Source organism: Hylaeus volcanicus, chromosome 3 (assembly GCF_026283585.1).
Source record: "Hylaeus volcanicus isolate JK05 chromosome 3, UHH_iyHylVolc1.0_haploid, whole genome shotgun sequence".
Taxonomy (NCBI): Eukaryota; Metazoa; Arthropoda; class Insecta; order Hymenoptera; family Colletidae; genus Hylaeus; species Hylaeus volcanicus.
The window spans coordinates 31,145,430-31,161,261 of NC_071978.1; the positions used below are offsets into that span (position 1 = coordinate 31,145,430).

A 15,832-nucleotide genomic window follows, 5' to 3' on the forward strand; every position below is an offset into this window, starting at 1 on the left:
AATTAGTCCTCGAGAGAAGCCAAATTTATAGAATACTTACGCCGATAGCCTGTTGGCGGTGTGTCTTTCACGTTCTGAAACAAACAAGAAAAGGGATGGTAATTAGCATCTGTAAAGTTAATTAGCGTCCAAGGATAACGGAGGAGCGCGCTTTCGACCGCGAGAACGTAACGACATCGTTACAGCGAGATTCGTTTGTTGTTCGGCTTGGCGAGTGTCGACGGAGCGATAAAATTTCTCGGATCTGCGATAACAGACGTTTACGTACTTGGAATAAAAAAGAACAACAACTTACGAGATAAGCACGACAATGAATGCGGTATTGAAATCGGCCATCTTTATCGTAGCCGTGTCCACGATAAACGCATCCGTTTCGCGTGAATATTTTCGCCCGTTGTTAATCGTGTTACGTTTCAAGTATTCGATATTCGTGTATCGACGAAATCGGCGCCATCCTCGAAAGCGGCGGAATACACCCTTTGATCGTTACATTCGAGGTACATACTCCCAGCCAGAAACCGTTGGAAAATTCTAAAGGTAACGGGAGCTAATGTAAAATACTCAAAGATCCCTGAGCGAGAATCAACGCGGTCGACGTAACCTTTCCTCGACGTTACTCCGAGTATACCCTTAGAAAAGCAACGACCCAATGACGAAAGAAACAGGGGAAGAAAGGTGGTGACGTTAAAGAGCGAAAAAGACGGAGCGCGCAGAGCCGGTCGAGGAAGCATTGCGTAAACAATGGAAAGCAACGTGCATGCACGGCACGCACGTACGTCATGGGAAAGGGGCTGCGGCAGAGGAGGACAGGCTTCTGTGACTAGGTCAAAAGAGAAAGAGAAAAAAGATGGAACAAGGAAAAAGGGGAGCTGGCTCGGCCTCCAAAGAGAGGGTTGCGACTTAACAGCAAACGTTCGAACGAGTTCGATCGTAACGTAACGCGCGTAGTTTTCGTTCCGATAAAAATAAAGTCAGAGACCGGCAAACTTGTATTAAAACAATAGCATTGATCAACGTGAGAAATTTAGCATTTTTCTCGTTACGTTTTCTTGGCAAGTTTGCAAAACTACTCGAAAGGACCTCTTGATTTCCGAGCAAGTTTTTTCCGATCTTATCATTGCAAAGTTTGTCTCTTTATCGATACAATGGCATCGACAATAATGATTCTCTTTTCCTATACCGTTTTTCCCGATAAAAATCTACCGAGTCGACGAACCGAATTTTTTCAGTCCAATGCGTACTACGTGTCGCGTAAACGACTTCCATATGCTCCGCGATTAATATACGACTATCGAGTTAGACGCGTCGCGACGTTCAATTAGGGAGATGATTTATCGCTGGCGATCGTTCTTTTAAAGAGTTCTACGAAACTCCCTGGCGATGTTCCCGAATTCCTCATCGATTCATTCGCGAATTACCTAAGCGCGATCGCGCCTCGAACACGTCACAAATCCAGCGAAACATTTGGCCATCGCGATGCACACCTGTTAACAGAAGATAACTGACAGCACCCTGAAGTAGCTCGAACCTGCTGAACATGACTTATAATCCACGTTGCAGCCGACGCCGACGCTTCTGGTTCGCGCTACCAGCGACGTGGCGTCGCGATCGTACGCGCACGTGGATCGGTTTTCCCTTTCCTTGCTTTTCGTTTTCGACCAACAGTCGCTTTTGTCCGACGTTGGATCGGAACAGGCGCCAGCAGCGCCGCGTAAATTCGCACCAACAATGTTCCATCGATCGAAGCGCATGCAAATCGCCTAGCCTTCGAGATACTGGTGCAGTATTTCAAGGTCGCTACACCCAACGACGCGTCACACGCCGACGGGGGGAGGGGGGGTGGGGGTGTCTCACCGTCCCTCACGATACAGAAACGAGCTCGATCGATCGCGATCGGTTTCACCTTCGAGCTCGACCCGAGGGCTACGTTTCTTCGCAAAGCGTCCAATCGGCAATCGTGCAAAGATCCAAACCTTCTCGCTTTCGTATGTTCTGGCAATTATTTAGAAAGTTATCCGTTTAAGTAGTTTTGTCCGAGGAGAGGAAATATTATCGCGGCAACGAAAGCACCGGTACACTCGCAGTGACGCGCATCGGTTGACTGAGGGTTTCGTGGGCCCGGTAAGGACTGGCTGGCCCATCTCCGCGCCGCGCCGCGCCGGCTCGACTCGACTCGACGACTCGAGTTGCCGCCGCTGTTGCTGGTACGCTTCTGCCTGCTGGTAAGTAGTCGCACGCGCGCCAACCGGAGACTTGAACGACGCAGCTTGCCGAGCAGACGGTCGTTTCGGTTCACCTGCGTACCGATGGCTTTGTTAGACGATCCCCTCTCACGACAGCCAATCCACGCCCCGATTTCGCGGTTCTTGTTCCTTTCTGTCCACGAACCGTTTTCTTCCACGCGTCCTCCACGAACCCTCGCTTCCGTTGTGTTGCGATTATTTTTTTTTTCATCGTTTCATATTAAAATTGATTTATTCGTTTCACCCGGTATGCAAATATAGTTCGACCTATGCCAAAAAGAGGCTACTATTCGCTGGATCGTAGATTCCGTTACAGCGTCACCGTCAACTCGTTTGGTTTCGTTCGTAGTTTGTTCCAATGAAACAGTAGATCCAGCTAATATCGAAAGGACATTCGAAGGAATCCTTTCGTGTATCCGAGGACGAATGATCCTGCCATTTAACGTTTCGAATAGAAAGACTTTGGTCTGTGTTCGGTATTCCTCTTGAATGTCGCCTACAACGAATAACTATGTTGTACCTCTTCTGGGAAAACGAATCGATTTCTATAAAGCTTAAAGATTTAAGGGTCTTCCGATCGAGGGAAAATAACCGACGCGCGATACGATGATCTCTAGCCAACTATTGCTTTAAACTTGCTTAAACGACGTACGTGTTACGAATCGAGGTTGTTCGTTTCTCGAACTCCTCCGGTCTATCGGAAAAGCCTTCTCCAACAAACTTGGCCAATTTTAAAACAGAGTTTCGAATCCTTCGCGGCTCGCTCCCATTTCGACTAGTTTAACGTGCACGCCGGCGCCGCGCACCCACCGCGCGCACTCGACCACCGCGGATCGTTCAATTAACTCGAACGATCCCAAAGAGAACCTTGGATTAACCAAGAATTATTTCTTGTCTCGACAATGTTTTTCTTTGTTTTCCGATACGGCATGCATCTACGAGACGCGTGGTACGGTAAGAGATTGATTCGATTTGCAGTGGTCGAATTGATTTCCGAGATTGGTGCGGAGCCAAACAAAGCCGGCGAATTCGACGGACGTTCGATCAGCCTGGCATAAGAGCAACTATGTATCGATCGACGATCGGTATACGTGCCGTTCGGATTGTGTTTATGTAAATGTGTGCATGCATGCTGCTTGTAAAGGATCGAGCGTGTGTGTTATTAAGGTGCGCGGTTAGCCGGCACACGCCTCGACGAATGGCAGACTCTGGTGCACCTGTTTCGCCAGAAAATATCTGGTTGGACCACTTTACCCTTCGATTATATCTCCTTCTCGCTCTTTCTACGAGAAGTCGTCTACCTCTCGAAATCTTCCCTTTTCTTTGTTTCATAGGCCGTCGAATTTCGTCTCGTCTGCTTTCGATCGATATTCGATGAAACGTTCGTATTAGCCCGGGCAATCCGACTCGAGAAATTAGGTTTCCGAGTCAACCTCGATGTACGGTGGGTCGAAAAAAAGTACAGGTTACGTCTAACCGAACCAGATAGACGATCGAAAGTTAACGAAAAGCGCAATCTCGAGTGCGCCGTTCCGTGCGCTTCCCCGAGATGGCAGTCACCGGCAAACGCTTCAACGTAACCCATGCATCGACTTATTTATTAAGGAGATTGTTGCATCAAGCATCGGAGGATCTCGAAGGATGGAAGTTCCTTGCATTCACGAAGTCGGAAATTCCAAGAGAACTCGACGAACTTGCCAAGGTGGAGGGCCCCTCGCATTTGCTGCGAACTTTTCGAGTTTCGCCGGAGGGGAATTCCAACGAGTTCACCCGGCTGTGCTCGTACCGAATAAAAAGCAAACATTTAGCTACTGCTCGCGACCGCAAAACTGCCGATTGTACCGCTTACAAAAGAATCGCTGGTTCACGAGACATCGTTCCACGATCCTTTCAGATTCATCGGGTTTCACTTTTTTTTCTTTCGTGCATTAAAACTATAGCACCAGAAATGGACAAAATTTCATTCGAACGATCGGCTGCGTCGCACCTATGCGACGAATCTGAGCGAATTAGATTTTAGGCAGATGGAACGTGGCCAAGTCTATGAAAAATTCACTTCCCGGCTAGTTCGTTGTTAATCTCGTTTCCGACGTCCATCGATGCCTTCGCGTTCGGACTGTTCGCTCCAGTATTTACCCCCGTTTACCGCGCAAACCGCTAACCGCTAACACTCCGCCACGCTCCGCCACTTCGAGACTCGATACCTCGGAACTGGGTCAACCGAATGATGTATTATCGAATGTGCCGTTCCATCGAGCCGTGCATTCTGCGCCCGCCCACATAAAAAATAATACACCATCGGGACATACTCGATACAGACCACTCCGTGTACCGATGATAACTGCATCGACGCTTTGCCCTCGAGTTTGTTTGCTCGCTCGTTTCAAGATATAAAGGTTTCCGCTAACAACGGACCACCTTCGCGATCGGTTGGGATCTTCGACCGAGGTATCCCGTATACGATGATCTCGACTGAACCTGATCGAAAAGAAATCCTACAAGTACGAGAAACTAGTTTTTCATTCGCTGCTCGACGCTACTCCGAGACGAAACTCATCGAGAAATTCGAACAAGTAGATTTGATCGCTGAAAAGTCCGGGTAAGGCGAAACGTACGTGGTTCCAGCGGAGTGAAAAGTTTCCGTGACGAATAAAAGTTAGCGTTCGTCCTTGTAGCGCCACGAACGAATCAACTCTAGCTCGTCGAGACGATGTTTCGGATTGATGGCACGCTAGACCGCGACCGTATTAGCGGTTCGCTTTCGGCTCGACATTGAGCTTAACCCACGATTAATCGATACAGGACCGAAGGTCGTACGCCTCCGTGGCGTCTCCGGCTTCTTATCGCTTCTTATCGTTTCTCCCTTGTTCTACTATGTTTTCGATGTGTGACTCGGTCGCGTGTTTGCCGACGTCGACGACGATTCGTAAATATTCCAAGACGAGTACACCGCAAAAGTTGTTTATCTTTTTGCCTTGCAGAAAGTAACGGATAAAAAGTTTGGTTCGAGCTATCTAGCCGTTAATCGCGAACGCGTTGTTTTCGGAAACACCTTTTGCGGTGGAATAAAAGAACGATGAAACAGCTTCGCGTAAAAGTAACAACTTGTTGCCTTCCGGATGAAACAAGCTCTCGATGAGCTGTACGATTTAAACGGAGCATTAGCGAAGTGTTGGCCAGGCAGAAGGGAACGTTGAACAACCTCGAGGAGCTTTAATCGAGCCCTGCCTTGCCGAACTTTTTCCGCGCCCTCGATCTGTCGTTTGTTCTTCTTTGTTTTTCTAGTCGGGAAGGGCGAGGGAAGAACTAGAGAAGATACCGTCGTTTCGGCTCGTCGTTGACATATGCGTTCGATTTGCGTTCGAGAGATTGCTCGATATCGGTCTTACGAATAACCAGCACGGGACAGATCGTCGGTAAAAAGTTCGACGTACCTCTCTTCGCATCTTTTCATTTAAGATTTCCCGAAAAAAAATCTTTATCGTAGACGGTTGTACCAGCACGAAACGAGAAACCCGACCTCAAAGGCAGCCTGAATCTTGATGAATCGTTCCTATTCACCTAAAACTGGGAGATATAAAATAAATTTCGCGGGCTTAGAGCGGTCGATTTACTGGGCAAACCTTGCTCGAATGCCAACAACCGCGGCAGAAAATACGAAAAGCTCGAAGAGGAAGGGTGAAGGGTTTCACGGATGTTCTTGAAAGGTTCGTTTATATCTTCGTAACGGCGGCGAATTATTAAGAGAAAAGAACTCCCTTCGCGTTCTAATTGCTGAAAGAGCCCTCCAATTAAGAGCAAAGAAAAGAACTGACCCTCCCTCGCGCCGCGACGGGAATCTTAATTAACCTCTCGACGCACGACAGTTCTACCGAGTAAAAAAGAATTGCATTCGATAAACCGAAGACGCTTCGATTAAGTGAAACGCGAAAGAGAACGGGCAAGAGACTCGAGAGAAAGAGAGAGAGTTGGTATGTACTTGTACCCTTATCCGTGAATCGTCTTCGAAGCGAGGTATCGGTTCCGCGAATGAGTGCATGTGTTCCGAGCGCGTGTAGTCTCCGGTGCATTGGCGCGGCATTCAGCGCTGAAAGGAAGGAGGGGAAAGAGAAGGTGGAAGAGGAGGAGACGGAGGTGGGTCATCGACTTCCTCGACTCGTGACGCAACGCGCACCATGCGTCGAGACGCTTCGGCCAAGCGGATCGGCCTGGTAACCTCTTCCTTCCGGATGTGGCTCCTCCTCTACCTACCTACTTGCTTCCCGTTCTCCTCCTCGGGAGAGGAGGCGCAATCGAGAAATACAGGAGAAGCTTGGTAACCGCGACCAACAACTGCCTCGTGGACGGTGTAAATAAGCAAAAAGTTCCACGCGCGGATGCAAATATGCTATCTCTAAGGTTATACACGTACGTGGTAAAGTAGACCCGACGACTATGCGTCCGAATACGACCGTAATTCAAGCGAAAAACATGACTCATCGCGTCGAGATGCATAACTATACATAGATCGCGACGCGATGCTCTGTTCTCGACCAAAGTTCTCGAAAAATAACTATCGAGATGTCTTCGATAAAAATTCCGACGATCGTGAATCGCGAGAAACGAAACGTTCATATTCCGGGAATATGGAACCATTCGAAAGAGTGAGTTCGTCTCGAGGATGAGTCAAGCAGCAGTGTATCGATGGACGAAGACACACGAGATACGATTCGTCTCGACGATCGAATACTCGACAAACCGTGTCCTTTTCGAGGCACGGAGAAGCTGGCTAGGTTCCTTTTCAGCTGGTGAGCCACCAGAGTCCGCGACTCTTTTTTCCCTGCGAATACTCGAACGCTCCGGTGAATAGGTTCGCGCGGGATAAGAGTAACCGACCGTGCGGCGTATTCAACGGCGAAAAGGGGGCATTCGAAACGCGCGAACGCCGCTTTACCGATGAAAACGCGAACGAGTTAACGGAACGATCGGTCTAGAGGAAGAGGAAGAGATCGCTCGAGGATAAAGACCAGAGAAAAAGGCTGACGGAGACGACGAATCCGACGCAGGGGCGGAAGGGAGGATTTAATCACGTTAAGTAACTTCGACCTGGTTGCGCGGGGTGATTCGAGGATGTTCGAAAGCAGAATAGATAGGCGGCAGGCGGCAGGCGGCAGGCGGCGAGAGGGTAGAAGAGCGGATATGTGTTATCGACCCCTTTCGCTTCGCCTCCTCGAGTCCCTTCGAGTTGGCCACCCTCTGGTCTCCTTCTGTTCGCACCCTTTCTTCTCTTCGCGCACGGAATCGTCCCTTTCTCCCTTTCTCTCCCTTTGCCGCCTCTCGTCTGCCTGCTGCCTGATCGTGGCTCGAGCTCGATGAAAGCGTCCCGCATCAAATTCCACGCGGATTTCGCGTATAAATTCCTCCCCCGCCTGCCATTCGGTTTCCAGAAAGGAAAGAAAGAGATCTGAGAGATCGAAACTGTTTCTAGTTTTGACTGGTCCTCTGGCCAATCGTTAACGATCCTTTCTTCAACGGTAAACGAACGGTCTAGCTTTGAAGAGGCGTCGCGTCCGAGGGACGGTATGATCCATATATTTACGTATACAGAGAGAGCATAGCACGATGCTTCGCGGATGTATTCGACACTCGAAAACGATTAAACGTTTGTTCGATGTATTATAAGAAAGTCCAAGGATCGAATGGATCCGAAAATGTCCAAACAATTTCTCCCGTATCAGGCAATATTTTGTATCGCAAAGGTCTCGTCTTAGTTTTCACGACCTCGTTACGTTTGATTATTTATCGGAAACGAAACGACCAAGACGGTCTCCTGTATGACGCGAAAAAATTCACGGGATCGTGAGGAGTTGAGAACAGACGGCGTTCGTATCACAGGGTAAGCGAAAGGGTACGCTTAACGAGAGAAAGAAATCCGTTACACCGTCGTCGAAAGCGAAACGAAGAGACGCGTCGGGATAAAGGGTAGAAAAAAGACTCCGACGAACCTAACCTTCTGGCCGAGGCCGAACTCGACGTTATTAGGAAAATGGACCTTCCTTCTCTATCCCATTCTTCCTCCGCCTCCGCCTCCGCCTCCACTTTGCAGTCGCCTGACAATAAACTACATCTCATACTCTCGGCCGCGCACGATGCAGAGAAGCTTCAAGTTTTTAGCGTCGGAGCCAACTTGCCGATGGCAATTTTCTTCCAGAAGGAAACACCGGGCCAACGAGGAACCGTCCTTACCGCTCGATCGGACTAATATACCCTCGCGTAGCGTACAGCTCGACGTTCCTGGCACTTTTACGACAAAGAACTGTTAGAATCTGGCCCGAAACGCGATCTTAATCTTTGTTAATTTTTGTCGATATACGTATACAAGCATAATATACGGCGACATGGACAGTGTCCGTTCGGTTAGGAGTTCCATCCACCGGGATAAATCAACTCGATGATCGATACAGAACTAGTATTAGGGGAAGACTCTGCTCGGCTCGCGTGTGGATAACACGCCCCTCGAAGGAGACGCAGCATCGTTTACCGATCATCCGTCCACGATTATGGGCAGAGGTATCGCTGGAGGCGCGACAATTCGCGGTTACACGATCAAACGATACAAATTAGCAGAACACTGCGAGTAAACGTCATCTAGATGACAGGAATACACCCCGGGCGTGATCGGTGCGTGTTCGAATGACATAATGGCGCTCGACGCACCCAACAGTCAAAACCCGATCTCTACAATGTATGTACCAACACAGACCTCGACGATGTACATCGAGAATCGAACGTTTGAAACGACCGATTCATTGACATTCGGTCTGAACGCAAAAACGAAACAGTCTTACCGACAAATAAAATATTTCCACAAAAAAATATAAGTAATTTAAATGATTAAAATATACAAACTTTGCATTATTGGTTCACGATACGCAATCGTGGCTCCTATTATTAGGCTGTAGCTATCTATCCGACGAACGATGAAAACCGATCGGAAATAAGTTTTGAGACTTATTTCCCAATTTGGTCTAAAGTCACGATTCGACGACTTCTCGGGGGGGGGGGGGGGGGGGGAACGTGTGTAGTATAATCGGACAACTGGGTCACTTCGCTCGATAGTAACTGGCAGCAACGAGGTAAGGTGCTCGATATTTAATATTTAGTTTGCCACAGCACGTGTAGAATCCCTTTCGGTGGAAAGTCGTCCCAGTCGACCGCTACTTGTTCTAATGCTGGTTAACGCTGATTACAGCTGCGACGATAAGAGGACTTGGAAAGTAATTCCAAGAGCGAGACCAACTTTACCCTTGCCTTGTTTTCTAACAATGCCCGAGCGTCAGGAATGGACTTGGACGACGCGTAATCGAAAGTTTAACGAGAACGTGAAAGTTTCAGGGTATCCGTGACGGTATGTGACTACGAAACAAAGCGTCGATGTCGATATAAAGCCACGAGCAATTCCGCGTCCAATCGTTACCAAAATGAAAACCGATCGAAACTCTGATTATTCGAATTCGGACGTTTTATCGTCGATAATACGTTTCGTCTACGTGGCGCCTAGCCAGGCGAGGGATCGATCGAGCTAAATATTTCCCATTGAATCGTACTAATCGTCAACCATGAAAATATTCCGATACCGCGACACCGATTGCTGACTCTTTCCATGAAAAATCCAACGCGGCCAATTCAGCTCGAAACGATCCTCGCGAGAGTGATTCACGAGAGTGAATTGAAATTGAAACAAACCTCGGAACACGCATTGTTAGCGTTATTATAATCAATGGTTTAAGATTGTAAACATTAAAAAACATGTACATCGATCGTCCGCTCGACAGATACACCGGAACATATACATATATTCATGAACTGACATAATGATACACACGTCGCGTCGGGCTACGTACACGTGTACGACCTTGTAATAATATCAATTGCACGCGCGTGCGACTACCGAATGCAGCCTCAACAGGTATCGATTTCGGCAAATGTCAAAAGTGCATTCGTGAAAACCCACATTTTATCGATACGTTATGCATTACATATAAAGAAATTTTATTTCGTTCTAGTTAAGCTTGTAGCTTCGCTCCAAGGTAGAGAAATTAAATCCCGAGACAGAGATATCTAATCGCGAGGACACGCGCTAGAAGCTCGCCGGTCTAGCGAAGACGGAGGAGACCGAGATAGCGAGAGCGAGAGCAAAGTTCTAGATCAGCGATATTAATTTATCGGTCTCGTTTGTTCTCGTCGCGCGCCAGGAGCGACAAGACGGCTGAGCGATTGAATATTAAGTGGCGGAGTCTCTGTCTGCTTCTCGACAAAGTTCGCCCAAGGGACTTCCGACGAACTAGGAAACGAGGCTGAGAGCTACGAGTGCGAGAAGCGCGAGCAAGAAGCGATCGAAGCGAAAGAGAGACGAAACCGGCGACAAAGACGGTATACTCGAGGAGGAAAACGGGAAGAAGGAGAGGGAAACGGAGAGTTCGAGATAGCGTGGAACGACGGAGCTTGGGAAGGATGAGGATCAGAAATAGAAGGACGAGGAGGAGGCCGCCGGAGGCGATTTCAATAATTAATGTCACGGGAATTGCTGCGCATCGGTGATGGTGCTGGTGGAGTTACTACCGCAAACTTGAAATTCCCTGTCGCGGTATTCGAAGCAGATCGGTTCGTGGATAATTGCTGCGATTATCCGGCGAACAAGTCGGCAAAGTCTTGGCGAGTTTATCGGGCTAGCTCTAACGAAAACTTCACCGAGTAATCGAACCTTTACCAACGCTCAACCTGCTTCCCCGACGACCATCAAATTTCTTTCGCAGGGAACTTTCGCGTCTACAGGTACAATGGAACGAGGAAACCTGTACTGCGATCTCGAATTTCAGCAACAAATTCAATCGATGTCCGAGGTATATACAAACAAAGGTTGTTCGTGATGTTTTCGCGATCGGTATCGCGTCTTGGATCGGTATGTCGCGCGAATCTCGACAGAAGGATGAACCGTGCCACCGACACGGACTGGTCGGTTTCTATGGAAACCACCTCCTCGTCTCGCTGTCTCTCGCTGGTTCTCCTCGACGTATTTGCAGCGGTCGAAAAGAGGAAAAGCAGGAAACGAGGGAGACGAGAGAAAAAAAGAAAAGCTCAAAAGAGGGGAAGTAGCCAGGGTGGCGCGACCAGACCACGGAAGACGAAGCAGAAAGAGGAAAACTGGCGCGACCAAGGTGGAAGGTTATTCGTTACGTTCTTATATGTTCGCCTTAGCCTCCACGTGCCAGGCGCGTCCTTTTGCGTGTGCAAACGCGTTGGTTCAGCAGTACGTGCGCGCGTGCGTACGTGTTGATACACAGGTGTTCGCCATTATTTAAAAATGTCCATCCCTGGCAAAGAACAGAGTCGGAGATCATCCTAAAGGTCGACGGTTACGTGATCACGTTCTAGCTCGTTAACACCTGCGCACGCGTGCTCGGGTGGATATACATCTGATAAATCGAAAGCCACGGTGGGCGAAGAGGTTAAACGTGCCCCTAGATTCGCGATGGGCGTTTCGGTATTTCCGCCGCCGTGGCAGGAAACGGCCCCAGAGAAATATATCGCCTCTCTGGAGGTAAATTAAAAGGACAAGAAGCGACAAGAAGCGACCGGAAGTGGGAGATTCCAAGATTGGATTCGAAACTCGGCTCGCTGTCCTGCGAAAGTATTATAGTCTAATCCAAAAGCAGCGTAATCCCTTACGAAGTTATATCGCCTTTATAGAAAAACGATACCGAACGTTGGTCTTAGCGTTAATCGTAAATGTGTCTAGCACGAAAGAAATTGTTTCGATCAACGCTTCGCGGGTCCAAGCGAGGAAGGGTGCCACGAGCGCTTGTAACGCCGATAATACTCGTCTCAAAGTGGCCGGTATATTCGAGCATCGCTGGCAAGCGGAAGGGAGAACCGCGTCGAATGGTTAATTCATGAAACGGTGTATCCCTGCTCCCTCGGCCGTTTTCGAGCTTCGAGCTTCGAGCCTCCCGCCACAGTCGCAGTCGCTTAGAAATGCTCGAATATCAATGAATCCACAGGTTTTTCGCGGGACCCGGACCTTTGACGATCTAGCGCGCATCGCTACCGATTCCAAAGTCAAACAAACCTACGAAGAGCCGCCAGCGGGAAGCTAAAGCAAGTATTTGTATTTTAGCGAAACAAACATCGAATTCGGGAAAAAGTTCGTCGTGGTCCCGCCAGACGAATAACACCACTGCGTGACCCGTTCTGTTCGGTTTAAATATTTCCTGGACTATCAACGATGTAAAAACATGTTGCGTAACGTTCTTTGCGTAACGGTTACAAATTGACAAAGAAATCTGTCTACCGCAGATGCATGGTTTCGTTTAAAAAAAGAAACAAGGGCGACCGGCTATTATAAAAAGTAATCCCCAACCATTACGGATCCATCTTTTTCCGTGGCAATTTATTTTTTCTACCCACGGAAATGAACTACAGCTTGTCCCAGTTTGTAGAATGACCTTGCGTAAATTGCCTAGGACGAGAAGTCAAACCGCGCGAATCCGTGTTTCTCGTAGCTCGGTGCTTTATTCCTAGATAGCCTCGCCCAAATAATTCTTGCGTCGCGGTTTGGAATATTTTCGTCTTTCATTCGCAAACAAGTTGACAGGCCGATATTTAGTTTTTCGAGTATTTTCATTTCAAGGGACCGCTTGTTACCTCGAAAGAAAAAATAACGCGGCACGAAAATTTTACTTACGAGACTTGGTGGGTTCCGGCGGTGGCACCTCGGTCAACTGTAAAGAAAAACAGAGATTCGTCGATATTAGTATCGCGCGAACGTAAAATATCTAAAGTCGAAGCATGTCTCTTTTGGATAAATGATCGAAAGGTAAACAACGAATACGATAAATATTCGTTCGTTTACTTTTTCAAACTAAAGAGCGACGAAAGAATTTGTTCCGTGACTAAAAAAGTTTGGGGAGCGGTGTTGCACGAACTGATCGGCGAGCACTGCTTTCGTCGACTCTTTTCTCTCGTAAACGCAGAGATTTCGAGTGCAGGAAACTCTTGACTCGGCGCCAAGTGGCACGAAAGCTAGCTTCTTCTTCGGGCTCGAAACGTTTTCCGTTGTCGATCGTTCGAATCCGCGCGCGTTCTTCTCGAGTGTTTAGCGCTTGCTCGCGACGAAAAACCGAAATCTCGCATTTACGGACGTACGGATTTTATATAATGGATGCGGGCACGCGGTTGAACGAATGCCCCCCTTTTTAGCAACAACGAAGAGCGTCCGTCTCGGATAAGACGAGCATCTTGACGCGATGCCAAGTGGCACGAAACAAACAATCCGCCGGCGCCGATCGATACGATTCGAAACGTTTCCACGATCTATGCTCACAGGTCATCGCCGCGAGAAACGGACGCTATCGTTGCCATACTATCCAGCGGTGACGGGCAAATTTCTTTTCTAGACAAAAATTACGAGTAACCCATGAAAGATAATGAATTTTCTATTCGTTACTCGATTAACGAAATTTAAAATTTCGATGAAAAAACGAAATTATATTTTATTATCCGGACCAAATTAAAGTAGTTTCTTGGTATATTTACCTTATAACTTTTTTTTTCTCTTTGTATTCTCTTTGCGTTTTCTTGTACGTTTGGTTTCTTTTTCTTTCTTTTCCGTTCTCTCGACTGTATTTCGTTTCGTATCATTTCTTTTCCTAAGGGTACATCCCTTATAAATAAATCAAATTAAATAATTACAATGTAAAATTTCAACTACTCGATTTTGCTCCGTTAGGTAATATCACCGATTTCGTTGAAAGCAACGTAAACGTAACGTAAAAAAAAAGTTAGCAATTCTGATTTTTACTCGATACATCCACACCCTAATATTATCGATTATTTATTTTCACATACCGTACTCCCGAACAAGTCCCGAAGAAGGTTCGAAACAACGAGCAACGTTATAATTTAACGAATACGAATTTATCGAACGAAACAAATATAATTTGGTTGCTTTTCGACGAAACTTTGAAACGGATCGCGCATTTTTCCGGGTACTCGATCGTTCTCGTATTTCCCCAAGAGCCGTGAATAAACAACGAGTTCTCACCTTCGCTAGCACGGGATTGAACGTGAACTTTGACTCGAGCTCCTTCCTCGGCGTCTGGGCGATAGCCGTCAGAGGCGTGGGCGGCATGGTCATTTCCTGAAACAGGCCAAATCGATCGTCTATTGAAATTTACATACACATAGTTACAATCGTGTACCGCTTTTTTCCTGACGTTTCGCGTTTTACTATTCCATAAGAAACTAAAACAATCAAGCAGAAAAAAATCCAAGAAGAAGGGTTTCTCGTTTTACTGCCGGTGGAACGCGACCCTCGAAGAAACGGTCTCGTCACTTTCGGCGAGGTACGAAGGGTTGTGCAAGCCGTATGACTCGTAGCGAATACTTTTGCGTAAGACCGTGCACATCTGGGCCACGATTACGTCAATAGCCAGGGAGGGGGCTCACAAATTCCGCGTATCGTCACTCACACCGCGAGAGCCAGGTATGCACTCGGAAGCGTACCTATTAATGGTGGTCCACGTGGCTGTGCGCGCGAGCGTATCCATTGCTACGTCACGAGAGGCACGGTACAAGTCGCAAAAACATGCGAACAATGCAGTCTGGTGCATCGACACGGGCTCATCGAACGAAACGCATTTCCACGAGCGAATCGTCGAGACCGATTCGTTGACCCGCCGAGACATCCGTCGACGCGAACAAAGACCGACGAAACAAAAGGCTCCCGTCGCGAGTGCTTATAGTCTTTCTGCGATCGCCGACATAGAGCTCGTTTACCAGCGGGCGAGCGCTTACCGAGGAATTATACGAGCAGGGAAATTCGACCGGTTCGAGTGCACCGCTTTTCTCCGCGTCGCGGTCGCACCGATGAGCTGGCCAGAAATCGAGTTCGAAACACGTCTCGTATGCGAATACTCGCGTACAAAACTTACATACATAATCGTTCTAGTATATTTCAAATAAAAAAAATAAAACTAATGCTACTTTTATCGCGATGTATAGTCGATTAACAATCGGGGTAGCATAGAAATCGGATCGTTTGCGAGAAAACACGGGGCGCGAAGAATATAATGTATCGTGGACGAGAAAGAATAACCCACGAGTACCGGATCGTTGTACGACCATGCATAATGTAACGCGGAGCGTCGCGAATATAACGGTAAACGGCAATGGCAGCGTTATCCCCGGGGCGGAAACGACGGAAACGACGGAACATTGTTACGAGTTAACGTTTCGATATTTTTCCGCTGCACGTTTTTCCAACGGACAAAAGTAGCTCGCGCGACGGATACATATGTAGTTGTTGTTGATCGCAAATTCCTGGAAAAGCGATTCGATGTAATTTTTCGAAAGAGCCTCCTCCGGCTGTTGATTCGCAGATTGGCGACCAATCGGATAGCGAACGAGCCGCCACGGCTAATCGCAACTTATTATTCTGGCTCGCTCGAGTGCAACTCGGAGATACGCGTGACTCGGGTACGAAATTCTCCATTTGCATCCCGCGGCTCGACGACAGAGTCGAACGAAAAAGGACTCGACGCGTTTGCCAA

General features: G+C 47.8%; 1 protein-coding gene across 4 annotated transcripts in view; it reads right to left on the reverse strand.

Moving 5' to 3' along the window:
* LOC128873876 (AF4/FMR2 family member lilli) overlaps positions 1–15,832 on the reverse strand; it is a 98,156-nt gene that overhangs the window by 17,689 nt on the left and 64,635 nt on the right. For all 4 annotated transcript variants that reach the window (XM_054117843.1, XM_054117844.1, XM_054117845.1 and 1 more), the window contains 3 exons: positions 14,326–14,421; positions 12,967–13,003; positions 41–74 (listed from right to left, as the gene is read on the reverse strand). In XM_054117843.1, the coding sequence (XP_053973818.1) occupies positions 41–74; positions 12,967–13,003; positions 14,326–14,421 (167 nt within the window). The remainder of the gene's footprint in view (positions 1–40; positions 75–12,966; positions 13,004–14,325; positions 14,422–15,832) is intronic.